This window comes from Macrotis lagotis, chromosome 2, assembly GCF_037893015.1.
Source record: "Macrotis lagotis isolate mMagLag1 chromosome 2, bilby.v1.9.chrom.fasta, whole genome shotgun sequence".
Lineage (NCBI taxonomy): Eukaryota > Metazoa > Chordata > Mammalia > Peramelemorphia > Peramelidae > Macrotis > Macrotis lagotis.
In genome coordinates this window covers 334,815,326-334,831,122 of record NC_133659.1, presented here as the reverse complement: position 1 = coordinate 334,831,122, position 15,797 = coordinate 334,815,326, and the positions used below count along the sequence as shown (strand labels likewise).

Here is a 15,797-nt window from a genome sequence, read left to right as displayed (position 1 = left end):
CAGAACCCCCAGGGAAGCACCAGGCCCAGCTGATGCCCAGGCCATAAAGGGTGCATCCCATTCCCTGGGCACTGGACTTAGAAAGCCATGGGAACCATTTATTTTTATTTTTCTGCAAAGAAGAGTCATTTCTAAACAAAGATGCTCATGGCAAAGCCCAGCACAAAGTGAATAATATGGTTTACTCTTCTGAAAATCATCCCTATTGTTCAAAAGCCATGGAACTCCTACAAGGGAGGGCAGGAGAGGAGAAGAGATGACTCAGTGGCAGTCAGGAGTTGAATCCAGGTCTTCATCTGCCAGCATCTGTGCCATTATATCCAGGGTAGGGGAAAGGATGCCATCTGGAGGCTGTTGGACCCCTGCCATTGATATGTTCTGGCTGTGTGACCCTGGACTGGTCACATCACCTTGTGAACCCCAAGCATCTCTGTAAACCGGAGTCCTGACACCTTAACTCATGAGTGAGAGGGGGAATCCAAGGAGTGGCCAGCCATGAACCATAGCTGAGCCACTGCACGGACAAGCACGTGGCTCTCGTGCCCTTCTCAAAGCACTTTTCATCAGAAGCCAGTCACCAATATTTATCGTTCAACTCCAAATCCCAGAAAAACAGGTTTGTTCAGTCTTGGCTCCCTCTTCACTGTTTTGGGTTGTCACTCTGACTCCAGGGATCTGCCCTGTCAGCCTCAGACCTGGCTTGGAGAGCCAGCCCTCTGTCTTCCTTCTCCCAGAAGCCTCCCCCTCCTCAGATCAGAGCAAGAGCTCACTTAGGGGCCCTCCCAGCTCTGATATCCAGGTCACCCCAGCCCTGACATCCCCTGTTCTAAAGAGCCTCCCAGCCCTGACAAAGGCTGAGCTCAGCCCTGAGCTTTCCTCTCCCCCATTTCCTAGTCCTTTTCCTGGGGGTGAGTCCCTTAACTACTTCTCAAAGTGCCAATCCTTCAATCAGTGACATCTGAGCTGGGGTGGGTGTTGCCCCCCTGCAAACTGCAGAACCAGGGGGTTCCTAGGAACCCATTGCCTTTCCCAGCCCTGGCCTTGGCCAATCACCCAGCAGGGAGGGCCTCAGTTTCTTCTGCTGACCACAGGCTGACAAACGCTGTCTGTGGACAAAGCAGACGTGGCCTGGGCCTCTTCAGGGGCCACCTCCAGTGTCCTAAGGCTTTCAATTTTGCTTCCTGGTTGTGGAGCCAAACAAAGCTGGGCAGCTCTGGCTTCCTCGCAACCCCTCCCCATATCTTTAGTAGAGGGGAAACTGGGAGCAGCCACAGATGGATGGGCTCCCCACTCCGTGGCAAGCCTGCCAAGCCCTTGTCCTTCCCCTGGTGGGGAAGCCTGGCCTGGCACATTATCTAAGAGTCCAGAGAAAGCCCACTGCCCCAGCCCCTGCAGCCGGACACTCCATCTTCCTGGGAAGAAAGGCAGCAGAAGTCTGTGTTCTGGAGCTTCTAGCCTGGCTAGGACTACCTGAAAGGTCATCTGCAGCCTCTCCACCAACTGCCCACCCAAGCTCTCATGGGCCAGCCCAGCTGGGCTCTGGCCTCTACAATCATGGGATCCTGCCAGGCAGCCCCCCGCCACTTCCCAGCGTTCAGGAAGAGGCCCCAGTCTGGTCTCTGGAGAGCCCTCCTCTGGCCAGCTCGGCTGCATTCTAGGAAACTTTCAAGAGCCTCAGTTTCCTCATCTTGGGCAATCCCACTGACTTCACTTTCCTCCCAGGGAGGGCTTAGGGAAAGTGTATTGAGGGGACAATCTAGATGAGCTGCAGTCCCCTCCTCATCTCTCTCCATCGGGCAGGGCCCCTTCCCCAAGGGGGGCGGGCCAAAGGAACCAGTTTCTACCTCTCTGAGACTAGAATGTGATTGGATGGGCTGACTTACCCAGGCTCAGGGCTAGGTCTGAAGTTGGGGGAGACCTTGGACTCTAGAGCCTTCACTTGCTAGCTAAGTGATGGGTAGGTCCTGCGCCTCACTATGCTCTTCTGTAGAATGGGTTTCTGCGTTCTAGTATGCTTTCTCTCTCCCTCAAGGGCAGCTCCAGAAGGCGGAGGATAACAGAACAAGAACCGGGTCATTACAGATCTCAGAAGCAACGATTCCAGATCGGAGTCAGTGGCTGGACCAGCTCCACTCCCAACCACCCCAGCATCCCTGCAGGACCCTCCTCCCACTGCCCACCTCGGGGGCTCCAGGTGGGAGTGAGTAAGGGGCTGGGGGCAGGTCTCCGGGCGGGTGATTAACCTCAATCTCCCCAGGCCGGTGAAGCGAAAGTGACTTTGACTTTGCCGGCTCGGGTCCAGAGAAAGCCCCCTCCATCCCTCCCCTCCAGGCCGGGGAGAGGCCCCCCCCCCCCAGGTCCATGCCAGCCTGGGCTGGGGCCACCAGATTAGGAGAGCCTCAGGGCAATCAGACCTCTGGAACATTGGAGACAGCGGGAGGGCGCTGGGGTGGATAGAGTCAGGAGGAGGAGGGGTAGGGGTAGATGGGGTCACCAACCGAAAGCGCTGTCAGACTCGGGGGGAGGACTTAACAGATATGGGGAAAACGAAGAGACCCGGGAGGAAGGGGGAGCTGGGGAGCTTGAGGCAATAGAGCAAAGCGGTGGCTCGCGGCCATCCAGACTCCCTGCGCCCCCCTCCCCATTTAAAGCCCCCCAACTCCAACCCTCCGGTGGGGGTTCCTCGGACAGACCCCGGCCGCCTCAGCCAGATGCCGACACCCCCAAACATCAGCCCCCCCCATCACGTCTGCCTTACCTGCCGGTGCCTCCGCCTGGAGTGGGGTGCAAAGCGACCGCTGCCCTGCGGAGAAGAGAACAGGGGGAGGAAGAGTCAGGTCTGCTGCCCCCCAGCTCCCCGGGGCCCGGTGGGTTGGGGGGCCTGGGGGGCCAAGGGCCGGAGGGAGGAAGGGAGAGGGAGCCACTCACCGCAGGGTCACTCCTAAGTGGGGTTTATTGTCTGCGGCTGCTGGGGGCCGCTGAGGCCCGGGGGGCAGGACTTGGGGAGAGGGGACCCGCCCCCACCACGCCCCTGTCCTGCCTCTGCTTGTTCCCGCGCCCGCCTGCCCAGGAGCCCAGGGAAGGAACTGGAGAAGGAAAAGCAGAGCATGGCAGGCCGGCCTGCAAGCTGGAATGGGGAGTGGCAGAGCTGAAGGGGGCCATGGCACCCAGAAGGGCAGAGCTGGGAGGGAGCTTCGAGTGACTTCAAAATTCACAGCTAGTATGGACTTAAGTCAAAAAGGAAAATCTCATTTCAGGAAGGTGGAGTGACTTGTCCAAGGTCACACACACACAGAGTCACACTGATGCCCGTGTGACTGATAGGAGTTGCCTCGACCCTCCAGGTCTGGTATCTGAGTAGGTGCTTATTTATCCAACTCTCCCAGCCACTTTCTGATCAATCAATCCTCTTTTAGAAAATGCATCGCCATATTGCTTATCTTCTCAGTTGGGGGAAGTGGGGAGGGGGGAAGAGGATATGGAAGTCAAAAGTTTAAAAAGATAGTTAGAAAAAAGAATAAATCTGGGAAGAAATCAAGGCAGACTATAGGTTAGGCTCTAGATTAGAAATAGCCAAAGACAAAAAGAAAGCCATCCTTTTTCTCAAAGAACTTATATATTCCTTCAGAAGGAAACACTCAGCCTTGCTCTGTCTTTACTCATTGTAGCTGAAGTTGGCATTCTCAGCTCCTTAGATGGTAAACTCAAGGGTCCCTTCACCTTCTGTCCCTTATCTTTCCCCTGCTCCTGATTCTGTTCATAGCCCTGGCTGCTCTCCATATGTCCACTACCGGATGGAGGTGCCCCTCTGGCCTCTCCTCTGCTACACATCCCAAGGGCTAGCCACCCCAAGGATTCCATCTCCATGACCTGCTCCCTATTCCCACAGCTCTATTCTCCATTTACTAACCTAAATTCACCTTATTATCCTCAGAACCAGAGAATTTCAGGCTCAAAGGATCCCCTAGATCATCTAGTTCAACCCCTCATTTTACACCTAGATCCAAAAGGGTGAGGGAGCCTCCCCAGATCACAAGGGGAACAAATGGCAGAGGTAGGATGTGGTTCACTGATGCTACAACCAGCTCTCCTTCCATGTACCACACTTGATAATATGGTTCTCCTTAGGGTATTGTCCTTGCTCAGAACTTTTCAATGGCTCCCTATTTGCCTCCAGAACCCAGAACCCAAAATGCAAGGTATAGATCCAAACTTGTCAAGAATCCATAACTCATCCATCCACAAATATCTCCCTCACTGCTTTTATTGAGCTCTTTCCTTCATCCAGACTGGAGAAGTCTTTGCCCTCCACCTTCCTGCATCATCATCATCATCCCCTTTCTCCTCAGCTCAAGGCTCAACTCCTCCTTGAAGTTTTCTGTCATTGCCTTAGTTAGCAATGGCCTCTCCCCTTTAGACCTGGCAGAGCTTTTGTGACTCTCTTAAGCCTTGACCATGAAGTTATGAATTTCTAGGGTAGTTTTCCATATAGCAGTTATATTAATAACAAAGGAATATGCTTCCTCCTGATCTAGGGACTCCAGGAGACTGGGATTTCATCAAAACTTTCATTTTGAGAAACTAAGTCAAGTCAACAATACCCACTGGTGAGTACATCCAGTAGGAACCTAAGAAATATTTCTCAGGTGATTGATTGGCAGCAGGGACCACTTCTTATTTAATGAGCACCTCAGTGATCCAGGGGATAGAGCTATGCATTTGAAGTCAGAAAGAACTGGGTTCAAATGTTGCCTAGCAATGAGTAATTCTGGGCAGTTACTTAGCCTACTTTACAAATCTCCAAGGTCTAGAATTCCTAGATAAAACTAAAAAGAAAAATACTAATAGTTCTTGTAGCCCTTATGATGGGTAGAACCTGGTAAGAAAGTTCCATTATTGAAGGGTATTAATGGCTGTGAGGGGCTCTAGGATTCTGGGAGAGGCAGCCAAGGGCTGGAGAAGAAAAACTGGATTTGTCAATGGAGAGCTGAGTTTGAGGCCTTAACCAACTACTGTTAACTACTTTGCAGGCAATATGACCTAGTAGAAGCCATATTGGGAATCAGAGACCTGGGTTCAAATCCTATGCTGCTGTCTTTGAGATCTTGGGCAAGGAGGTTAACCTCTCTGTGCCTCAATTGCCCTCATCTGTTCAACTCAGAGGTCCTATGACTGTAGACAATTCCAGGAAAGGTTGAATGACCTCTTCCAGGACCAGAAGGTGACTGGGAGCAAGTACCCCAAGGAACCAGTGGGGTATAGCTAAAAGAGCAGAGGGTCTGAATTCAAATTCTACCCAATTATATCATTTACTACCCAAGTGCTCTTCAGCAAGTCACTTCTCTCCCTTGGACCCATTTTCCTCATCTGAACAAGAAACTTAGACTAGAATGCTGAGATCCTTTGATCCCTCCATATCAAGGGAGGCCATCTCCCGGGAAGGGATGAATCTCTTCCCTGCCCCTGCCCCCATGGCATTGAATTGGCAGGAAAAGTACAATGAAGAGGTTTGTCCTTTATTCTCGAAGACCACGACATCAGGGAGGGGATGCCATGACAAACATATGAATTAGATTTGAGTGAGGTGGAGCTGTGCCAAGTCACCTACTTAGTATCTGGCCATCTGGGTCCAGTGGCCAGATATGAATCATGACAACTAGAGATGGCCCTGGATGCAAGTCAGAGTTAAGTGATTCGCCCAAGGTCATACAACTAGTGTCAGAGGGTGAATTCGAACTCCCATTCTGATTCCAAGGAGAGTGTTTCATCCATTGGGCCACCAGGAAAAGTAGAATGAGAGGGACCAACTCACCCCTTTATCTGGTTAGAACAGCCCCATCTAAAACCTGGGGAGGAGAGTGCTAATGTTACTTCCTCCTAAAATAAACTTCTGAGAGAAAAAAGAAAATCCTACGATTTCTCCACCTCTGTTTCCTCATCTGAAAAATGGAAAGGTGATCCTTGTGCTACCAACCTCCCAGTGATACTGTGAGGATTATGAGATCATGTGTATTCCTGTGAAGGCCTTTGTAACCTTGATGTCTCAAGGACCAGTGATTTAACTCCTGGTTGGAAAATCCCTCTCCTGGGATTACTCGATTCTGACTGGTAATTTTAGAAAGTTTCACAGGGCTCAAAGACTGAAAGATTTGTTCACAATCTCACAGCAAGTAAGTGTCCAAGGTAGGACGTGGACCCAGGTGTACTGACTCCAGGTGTGGCCACTCTGAAAAACACCTGACCCCTTGAAACACCTATGACTGCCTCCTGTCCCATGGGGATTATCTGCGCTAACATTTATACAATTTAAGGCTGGCAAAACATTTACAAATATTATCTCACTTGATCATCACGACAACCCTGGGAGGTGGGTGTTATTATTTTTTCTATTTTAATGGGGAAACTGAGTCAAATCAACATGTATTTATTAAGTGTCTACTATGTGGGGATACAATGAAAATCAAAAGCATTCATTCCTACTTTCAAGGAGTTTAGTTGAATGAGGTCACGTAACTTGTGAGTCATAATTTGAACTCAGTTCTTCCTGATCCCAATTACAGTATTCTATCCACTTTGCCACCATTGCTCGTTCTCTCTCTCTCTCTCATCTCAGGCTGCCTTGGTTGGGTATACAACCTGAACCCAAGTGATCTTTTTACCTTCCTGATACATCCTTCTTCTTCCTACTTTTTTCAATCCAGCCAAAGTGATGAGTGAGGGTATGGAGCCAAGAAGCCATTCTGTGCTCAGATTGAATGAGTAAGCCTGGAAATGGGAAGAATGGGATCTAGTTAAGGCAGAGGCAGGTGACCCTTGCCTTTGTACTGCTTCAAAGAGTCTGGATAGTCTTTGGTTTGAGTTACCATTCCAGTATCAGGAGCTAGTGATGGCAGAGACCAGCATAGCTGAGCTCCCTGGGGAGAAGCTAATGGACCTGGAGCTTGGGTGTGAGTCTTTGTGAAAGTAGGTGACTGGGGGCACAGTGGATAGAGCACCAGCCCTGGAGTCAGGAGGACCTGAGTTCAAAACCAGCCTCAGACACTCAATAATTGCTTAGTTGAGTGACTTTGGGCAAGTCACTTAATCCCATTGCCTTAAATAAATACAATTTAAAAAATAAAAAAACAAAAATGGGTGACTGTTATTCAACAACACAGATCTCATCTGTCCCCTTCTCTCCTCTGACCAGGCCACCACCCTTGTTTAGTTCCTCACCATCCATTCTTAGACTATCACTGTTGCCTCTCCATTGGTCTCCCAGTCACCACCCTTTTCATTCTCTAAGCCATCCTCCCCTCAGTTATCATATTCATTTTTGTAAGGCCCAGGTTTGGTTATATCATTCCTCTGATCAAAGGTCTACAGAGGCTTCCTTTTGTTTGTAGGATAAAATATAAACTTCTCAATCAGGCCCTCCAAAATCTAACTCCAACCTTCCTTTCCTTCTTCATTTCATATTACTCTCCATCACAAAGTCTATGGTCCTGCTTACTGTCCCTCTAGCTCTCCCTACTATCTCCTGCCTCACCTAGCTCAAAGAATAGATCAAATTTAGAGAAGAAGCAAAAGCACTTACTATTCAGAAATAGTGCCTCAAAGGTTTTCCTGGAGAGCTGGCTCTTCCAGGGCAGACTCTATAAAGTACAGAAATGGCCCCTGGGGCTAGACACTAAAAGAGCTGAGAGATCCTTCCCACACAGCAGCTGAAATTCAGCAGAGAACCAGAAGATGGCAGCCCAGCAGAGGGAAGGTTCGAGCTGAAGACTAGAAGCAGAGAAGGGAGCTGACAACTAACTATGATATCACACAACCAAGAGATAACCCCAGCACCTCCTGCAATAAGTGGCAGCATCATAGTCAAGGAAGGTGGCCCAGCAGGGATCCCACTTCCAGCACCCCACATTACCCTCAGTCACCAAGCCACTTGGCCATGGTCATTCCCTGCACCTTGGCCATCTCCATGTTTGCCTTAGACAATCCCTCTTGATACAATCCCCTACTCACCCACAGCTGCCCTTTTACACTAGTTGTGTGGTAACCTGTGTGTCTGTGGAGGAGATTTATCCTTTACTTTACTATGCAGTTTAATTATATGACTTTCATTTTGAAATAGGGTATCCTCATGATTTTATGATGTACAGGCTGTACAGTACTGACCCCCAATCTATTTACTCTTTGGTCTCCCAGTCTCTGTTCTTCCCTCTCCAACCCTGGGTTAGCCCACACCCAAAAGGGCCCTGGACACCACACATCAGTTGACTGGGCATTTGTCATAGTTTCAGAAAATGAAAATAAGGTTCTGGCAAGTGACTGGGCCAGTGAGTCTCTCAAGACTGCCTTCCATTCTACCTTGAACCCCTGAAAATATGACCTATCTAGAAATAACCTCCCCAAGAGAAAATCATTGAAGTCACCTGACAGAAACTCTTCCTAACTGCTTGCTATTGCCATTCCTTCCTGCCCGCCTTTCAGATAATGTTCCCCAGTATTTACTTACCATTTTCCCTGCTGTTTCCTATCTGTCTCATGGTAGTGGGGGTGGAATGGGGTTCTGGCCAAGTGTTTACCTTTCATATCACAGAGATTATATGGTAATAAAAAAAGGGAGAGGGGGGAGCAAAGTCCTTTGAAATAAGGAGACCTAACCCCATTCAGCAGCTCAGGGGAGGTGAGCCCCAAAGTCTGGAGTCAGACATAGTGACCCTAGTTCAAATTCAAGCTGAGCTGCATCAATTGGGCAAGTTTTTATTAAGTCCATGGGGTCCCTATTGGTGAAAGTTATAATGTGAATCATTTAAGCCAGAAATAATGTAGATTTCCTAGCAAAAGTCTCTAGCAGTAAAGTTCATGAATAACATAGGTCCCCAGCAAAAGTTTAAGTGAAAGTAATAATAATAATAATAATGATGATATGGAGTCCTTGTCAGTGAAGCAAAAGGAACAGGGCAAACTTATTAGTGTGGCACTCAAAGCCTCTGAAAGACAGTATGTGTGGGATCCCTACTGGAGAAAGCTAGAATGTGAATCCCTAAGCCAGGAATAATGTGGGTTTCCTAGTAAAAATTTCTGTATGTGAAAGTCATAATAATAATTATATAAAACTCCCCATCCATGGAAGGTATAAATAATATTAACCAAGATTACTATAAGTCAAAAGAAAGCACACTGACTAGAGATAACCAAGACTTGACCAGTAAATGACCAGGACAAGGCCTCAGATGTCCAGGACTCCAGACAAAGCAACACTGATATGACACCCTGGAGTCTGGGACCCAAGGCCAGTGCTGAGTTGCAGAAACCCCAAAATGTCAGTCAATCCACATTATTATACTCTATCACTCCTCCTTTTGTCTGATTTCTATAATTACTACAAGATTTTGAGGGAACTTTGCAGGAAATTCAATATGTTATCTAGCTACTGCCTCAGACTGTCCCAATGTAAGTATATCACTTTGATTATTAAACCACTTATATAATTAATCTGAAGCTCCCTGGCCTCCCTCTTCAGAATCAGGTGGGACCCTTACTTGTGGGGGAAACTTTGAATATCCCACTGAAGAAGGATTTTCCGGCAAGACAAGTGGCTGTTGGGTACTAGGCACTGCCCTGGAAACTGGGGATTAAGAGACAAAAGCAAGGCCTATACCCTGCTAACCACCTGCCCTCAAGGAATTTCCATTCTACTGGGGAAATAGCACCTGGACACAAGATACAGGATTGTAATGAAAGATGGGGCAAAGAGCTCCCCAAAGTGCCCAAAGGAAATCTGAGAAAAGCACTTTGGGCTACAGGGATCTAGTGAGACCACCTGGTGGAGAGCTGAGCCCTCACGGATGAGCAGAATGCTCAGAGACAAAAATGAGAAGGGAATAAATCAAAGACCTCTTGATTGCACTACAATGGGAGAGAGAGGCCAAGTTTGGGAGCCAACAAACGTCCAGTTTGATGGGATGTGGAAAACATGAAAAAGCTAACAAAGCCTAGGAAGAAGAAAGGTTGGATTTGAGTTATGGAGGATTTTTGATGCCTTCAGGCTTTGGGTTTTATCTAAAGGCCATAGGGAATTGCTGGTCTTTTGAGTTGGGCTTTGAAAGACAAGGGTGCAGTCATTTTAGTTGAATCCAATGCTCTGTCAACCCTTTTGGGGATTTCTTTTTCTTTGTTTAAATTTTATTTAAGGCAATGGGGTTAAGTGACTTGCCCAAGGTCACACAGCTAGGTAATTATTAAGTGTTTGAGGTCGTATTTGAATTCAGGTCCTCCTGATTCCAGGACTGGTGTTTTATCCACGCCACCTAAGAATTCAATAGGTGAAGATACATAGGGATGGCATTCTAGGCACAGGCCTGAACAAAAGCACGGTCGTGTGAAAACCCAATGCCCATTGGAGACAGAGTGTCCTCCTCCAGTATGGTAGGAGCGTGGGAGGGTGCAAAGGGCAGGAAAATACTCTGAGGCCAGGTGGTACCAGGCTGAAAAGGGCTGGAGGAGAAGACTCATGTCTGGTCAGCCCTGCTCCAATGCCTGGCAACAGCTGTAGTCATAACAGGAGAACCGAGGGCTTCATTTTCCCCTTTTATCCCTTTCCCCATCTCCAGGAGACAATCTAACAAAAACTGGCAAGAGTTTCGGTTTGTAGGTGTGTCTGCTTCCAAGGAGAGCAGTTTCTGTTCACATCACACGTTCCCAGAACTATCTCCAGGTCACCGCATCTCTATCCTCCAAACCTGAGAAGGGCAAGAGAACCTCCTTAATACACTTGGGGGGGGGACCTCAGTTTGAGATTTATGCCCTCTCTGTGTCGGGGGGGAAAAGGGGAGGCAGCTTGGGGGGGGTGTTTGAAGCTGAAAACATCATGGTGTTTTAAGCAAATCATTTCATCTTCTAGCTCCAAAATGTACATTCCTTTAAATAATCCCTCTCTGTACCTCAGTTTCTCCTCCATAGCAGAGGGGATTAGGAAAATTCCTGCAGAATTTTATGAGTTTCCCTCTCCCCAATATACCTGACCTCTTCAAGATGTCCTCGGTCTCTGTGGCTCAGCTCACACAGTCCCAGACTTGATGTTGATCCCAAAGGGGTCTGTGACTCAGTAGATCTAGAATCTCCCTAGATAGTTGCCACAAGGATTGCCATTATAAATCAATAATTAGGAGATGTCAAAAAACCCTGAAGAACCAGTGAAGGGCCTTGAAGAAGACTGGGGGTACTGGAGACATTCCAGCTGTCTCCAGGTATTAGAAGGCTTTGTCTTGGGGATAGGGATTCCATTTGTTCTATTTGTGATCATGAGGGAGGTGTAGACATGTAGCTTCTTTCCAGTGACAGAATGTAGAGATCATCATCAACATCAAAGAAAGGCAAAAATAGGGGCAGCTAGGTGGGCCAGTGGATGGAGCACTGACCCTGGAGTCAGGAGGACCTGAGTTCAAATCTGACCTCAGATACTTAATAACTACCTAGCTGTGTGGCCTTGGGCAAACCACTTAACCCCATTGCCTTGAAAAAAAAAAACAAACCTAAAAAAAAGGCAAAAATAGGGTTTTGGAAACTTGAGGGTTCCTAAGGCTACAATGGAAATAAGTTTTAGGGGCAGCTAGGTGGCATAGTGGATAAAGCACCGGCCCTGGAGTCAGAAGTACCTGGGTTCAAATCTGGTCTCAGACACTTAATAATTACCTAGCTATGTGGCCTTGGGCAAGTCACTTAACCCCGTTTGCCTTGCAAAAATCTAAAAAAAAACAAAAAAGAAGTAAGTTTTGCATGACTTCACATGTATCTTCTCAAGGGGTGGGCAAGGGGAGGACAGGTGAGAGGGAATTTGGGGCTCGATTTAAAAAATGAATGTGAAATTTTTTTACATGTAATTGGGAAATAGTTAATGAAATAAAGAAAAATCTATTTAATAATAATAATACTAAGCCTAGCTTCCACACTTAGGGTACTTTTTAATTGCAAGGGGCCTCCCTTGAAACCAGGGGCTCTACCTTTGGGCTCCAGGCCCCCAGGGCCAGGGTAACCCCACATCTCTCTCTCCCAGTAAATATTTGTCTATTGATTGAGAACCTACTTGATGAACAGGGGGCCTTAACTGACAGCTACAGTGTTGACAAAGGAAAGCTCATGTAATCTGCCAGGGTTGTCTGGGCATTTTCACAAACACAGAGGAGGGAGATGTGCTCCCTAAGCCCAGCTCTGCCAACATTGTCCCTCCTCTCACCCACCTACCCCCAATCTCTTTTCTGGCTGGGAGGGATCTTTTCTGTTTGTTATCTTGCAGTCATGTCCAACTCTTCATTTGGGTATTCTTGCACAGATACTGGAGTGGTTTGCTTTTTCCTTCTCCAGCTCATTTTACAGAGGAGGAAACTGAGGCAAGCAGGATAAAGTAATTTGCTCAGGATCACACAGTTGTGTCTGAGGTCAAATTAGGATTCAGATCCTCCTGACTCCAAGCCTGGCACTCTATTCATCGAGCTCCCTAGCTGCCCCTAGGTTTTAGAACCAGAACTCAGTCTTTAGACCATCATATGCTGGGCTCCAAGCTGGACTCCATCTCAGAAGAACCAAGGCCACAGGTCAAGTGCCACATGGACTCTTGGTCAGTTTCACGGCTGCTTCATAGTCCTTGCCAAGATTCCTAAACTTTTTAATAACTTAAAACAAAATCAAACACATGTAAGTCCATTAATAAAAATTTGGACACAGCAACAATGTCTACAACATACACTGTATGTTATAGCTGGAGTTCCAGACAGTCAAAGAAAAGACAAAGTACTTACAAGCCCTTGGTCCTGCTGAGCCTCCCTGGTACCCCCTCCAGCCAGGGCAGTCACTCCAATCTACAGGACTGAAGCTCAGAGAGGATGAGTTTTCTGAATACCAAGGCCATATCGGGGCTAACCCTAGGGCCCTTCCAACTCTTCACTCTAAAATAAAACCAGGTTACAAGTTTATTTCAAAAGTACCAAATTCTTAAAGCAACTCAAATTATATTTCTCACATAAAATTATTTTACAAAGTAAAAAATTAACAAACTGTCCCAACAGACCTAGTGTTGTTTTTCTTTGTTTCTTTCTTTTTCTGTCTCCTTTTCTATCTATCTATCTCTCTGTCTCATTAAATTCAATAAGAAAGAAAGAGGGAAGAAAGGAAGGAAGGGAGAGAGGAGGAAAGAAAGAATGAGAAAAAAGAAAGAAGGAAAGAAAGGAAAGAAAGAGGAAGGAAGGGAGAGAGAAATGAAGGGAGAAAGAAAGAAAGAAAGAAAGAAAGAAAGAAAAAGGAAATAAATAAGGAAAAAAGAGAGAAAGGAAGGGAGAGAAAGAAGGAAGAAAGAGAGAAAGGAAGGAAGAAGGGGAGAAATGAAGAAAGAAAAAAGGAAACAAAGAAACAGAAAGGAAGGAGAAAGGAAGAAAAAAGGAAGGAAAGAAAGAAACAGAAAGGAAGGAGAAAGGAAAAAGGAAAGAGAGAAAGAAAGAAAAAGGAAGGAAGAAAGGGAGAAAGGAAGAAAGAAAAAGGAAACAAAGAAAGAAAGGAAAAAGAAAGAAACATAAAGGAAGGAGAAAGGAAGAAAAAAAGGAAAGAAAGAAAGAAAGGGAAGGAAGAAAGGGAGAAAGGAAGAAAGAAAAAAGGAAAGAAAGGAAGGAAGGAAGAAAGAAGAAAGAAAGGAAGGAAGGGAGGGAGGGAGAGAGGAAGGAAGGAAGGAAGGAAGGAAGGAAGGAAGGAAGGAAGGAAGGAAAAAGAAACAAACAGAAAGGGAGAAAGGAAGAAAAAAGGAAAGAGAGAGCCATCTGCTGGATGCTGGTAGGAACTGCAGGTAGAGGGCTAGGCGGGGTAGGACCAGGACTTCTATGTCAGTTGGTCCAGAAGGTAGGATGTTGAAAGGCCGTAATCAGAAGTTAGCTTGGTTTCCCCCAAACTCCTTATCACATGCTCCCAATCTGTTGTCTACCATTTTGGGAAGAGAGAAAGAGAACAGATCCTATTTCTAGGGCATTGTAAAATCTGTGAATCACTTTATAAATATTAGCCTGAGGCCTCATAACAAACTGGGAGGTGGGCATCATCAAGTTCCAGATGAGGACACTGAGGCAGAAAGAGGACACAAAGTGACTCGATCAGAATCACACTGCTGGGAAGTATCCAGTCAGAATTCAAGCTCAAGTCTTTCTAATTCCAAGTCCTGCAATCTGAAGAGTGGGGGAAGAATAAAAGGGAAAGAAGGAGGAAGAAGAGAAGAACCCAGGGGCAGACATCAGGAAGGAAGCCCTGACTCTTCCATGAAGACTTCCCATGCCTCCCTTTTCTCTATAGCAGAGTTTATCTTGGTGGATGTGCAGAGCCTGATCTGGCTCCTCTTCGCTTCTCTTCTCCCCTCTCCCTCTAGACACCTGGAGACCAAGACCATGGAGCGACACCTTGGTGTGATAACTTCTGGGCACTCTTGGATGTTACCAGAGGAGCTGCTGCTGTCTCTGCTTCCATTTCCACAACACTCTAATGTTTTCAAGGCACTTGGCCCTGGCTGTAGGAGAAGGATTGGAAGGACTGTTATGCCCATATTACCGAGAAGGAAGCTGAGGTTCGGAGATGGGAAGGCTAGCCCTCAGCCCCACAGCTGGTATGTGTCACAGGTGTAGGCAGTCCCTCTCCACACGGGGGACAGAGACCACCACTTGCTCTGAGCCTCAGGAGAAGTTCATCAGATCCCATGGTCAAAGTGATTCTTCTTGCTGTGACCAAGTCACAGCTTGGGAAGGAGGGTCCTTTGGGTCCTGGTCACAGGTTTTTGTTGGACTGTACTTGGAGACTGACTGGTTCACTGACCAGGCCTCCCAGAGTCCAAGGTCATCTCTGTATCCCAACAAGGCCCCAGAGGAGAAAGGGAGTGGCAGAATCAGGTCTTACACATGCCCCAGCAGATAAGGCCTTAAAGTCTTGGCTTGTGATGAAACACAGTGCAGTTGAGTGGAACGTCCCCAGAGCCAAAAAAAGTAAATATTCCAAGTGCCCCGACCCAAGAGAATGGAGATTAGGTCCTCAGGCCTCTCAGATAGCTCAGAAATCCAGCTCCGGGTCAGCGGGCCGATAAGAAGCCTGGCATGGCGCAGCGGCTGGAAGGGCCAGACCTTGCCAGGACATCCCGGAGAAGCCGGAAGGTGACGGCCCTGCCCTGCTGTCAACAGGCCTGGGCTATCACTGCGGGTACGGAGGAAGGGGAAGGCGAGAGGGGCTGCCCAGGCCTCTGGCAACCAAAGGGAAATCGGGGCTAGTCTGGAGGTCCCAGGCTCCTGATGCAAAACAGACTCGGGAGTGGCCAATTAGGGGAAATGAACGTATTCTTATAGAAAACGGGAACAGTGAACATTTCGCAGTCTTGTCAAGGTTTGCAAAGCATCCCATACGCTGCCTCGGGTGAGCCTCGCCAAAACAGAGGGCTACGGAGATCAAGTGCCAAGCCCCCAAATAACTGGGGCAGGATTCGAACTCAAGTCCCTCGGCGTCACCGTGATTGCTGCCGCTGTGTCTCCGATGGTCCTCGGGGCGCCGAGGCCGCGGGGGGCTCCGGGGGCACGAGCTTGAGTGGCCTTGGCCCGGGGGCCAAGCGGGGGGAGGTGCCACGGCGATGCCCGTTGCGGGGCTGGGCTCTAACCCAGCCTGCGTTTGCCTCAGTTTCCCCAGCTGACAAAAGAGGGCTCCAGGGGCGGCCAAGACCGGGGGGCTCGGGGAGCCCAACGCGGCTGAGGTCCCGCGCGCCTGCGCGCTGCGTCGGCCCGGAGGGGCGGGGCGCGGCGCCA

The 15,797-nt window shown here is 48.1% G+C and overlaps 1 protein-coding gene across 7 annotated transcripts in view; it reads right to left on the bottom strand.

The window, feature by feature from the left end:
• Window positions 1-15,795, bottom strand: part of LOC141515490 (uncharacterized) — a 48,637-nt gene extending 32,842 nt beyond the window's left edge. For 2 of the 7 annotated variants that reach the window (XM_074227108.1, XM_074227106.1), the window contains exons 1-4: window positions 14,566-15,795; window positions 12,783-12,929; window positions 6,660-11,731; window positions 2,759-2,803 (exon numbers count right to left, since the gene is read on the bottom strand). In XM_074227108.1, the coding sequence (XP_074083209.1) occupies window positions 2,759-2,803; window positions 6,660-6,739 (125 nt within the window). In that variant the 5' untranslated portion in view covers window positions 6,740-11,731; window positions 12,783-12,929; window positions 14,566-15,795. Of the gene's footprint in view, window positions 1-2,758; window positions 2,804-2,928; window positions 11,732-12,782; window positions 12,930-14,565 lie in introns of those variants that run through there. The other 5 variants (XM_074227110.1, XM_074227111.1, XM_074227109.1 and 2 more) reach the window with 3 other exon arrangements.
• Window positions 15,796-15,797: the final 2 nt, after the last annotated feature.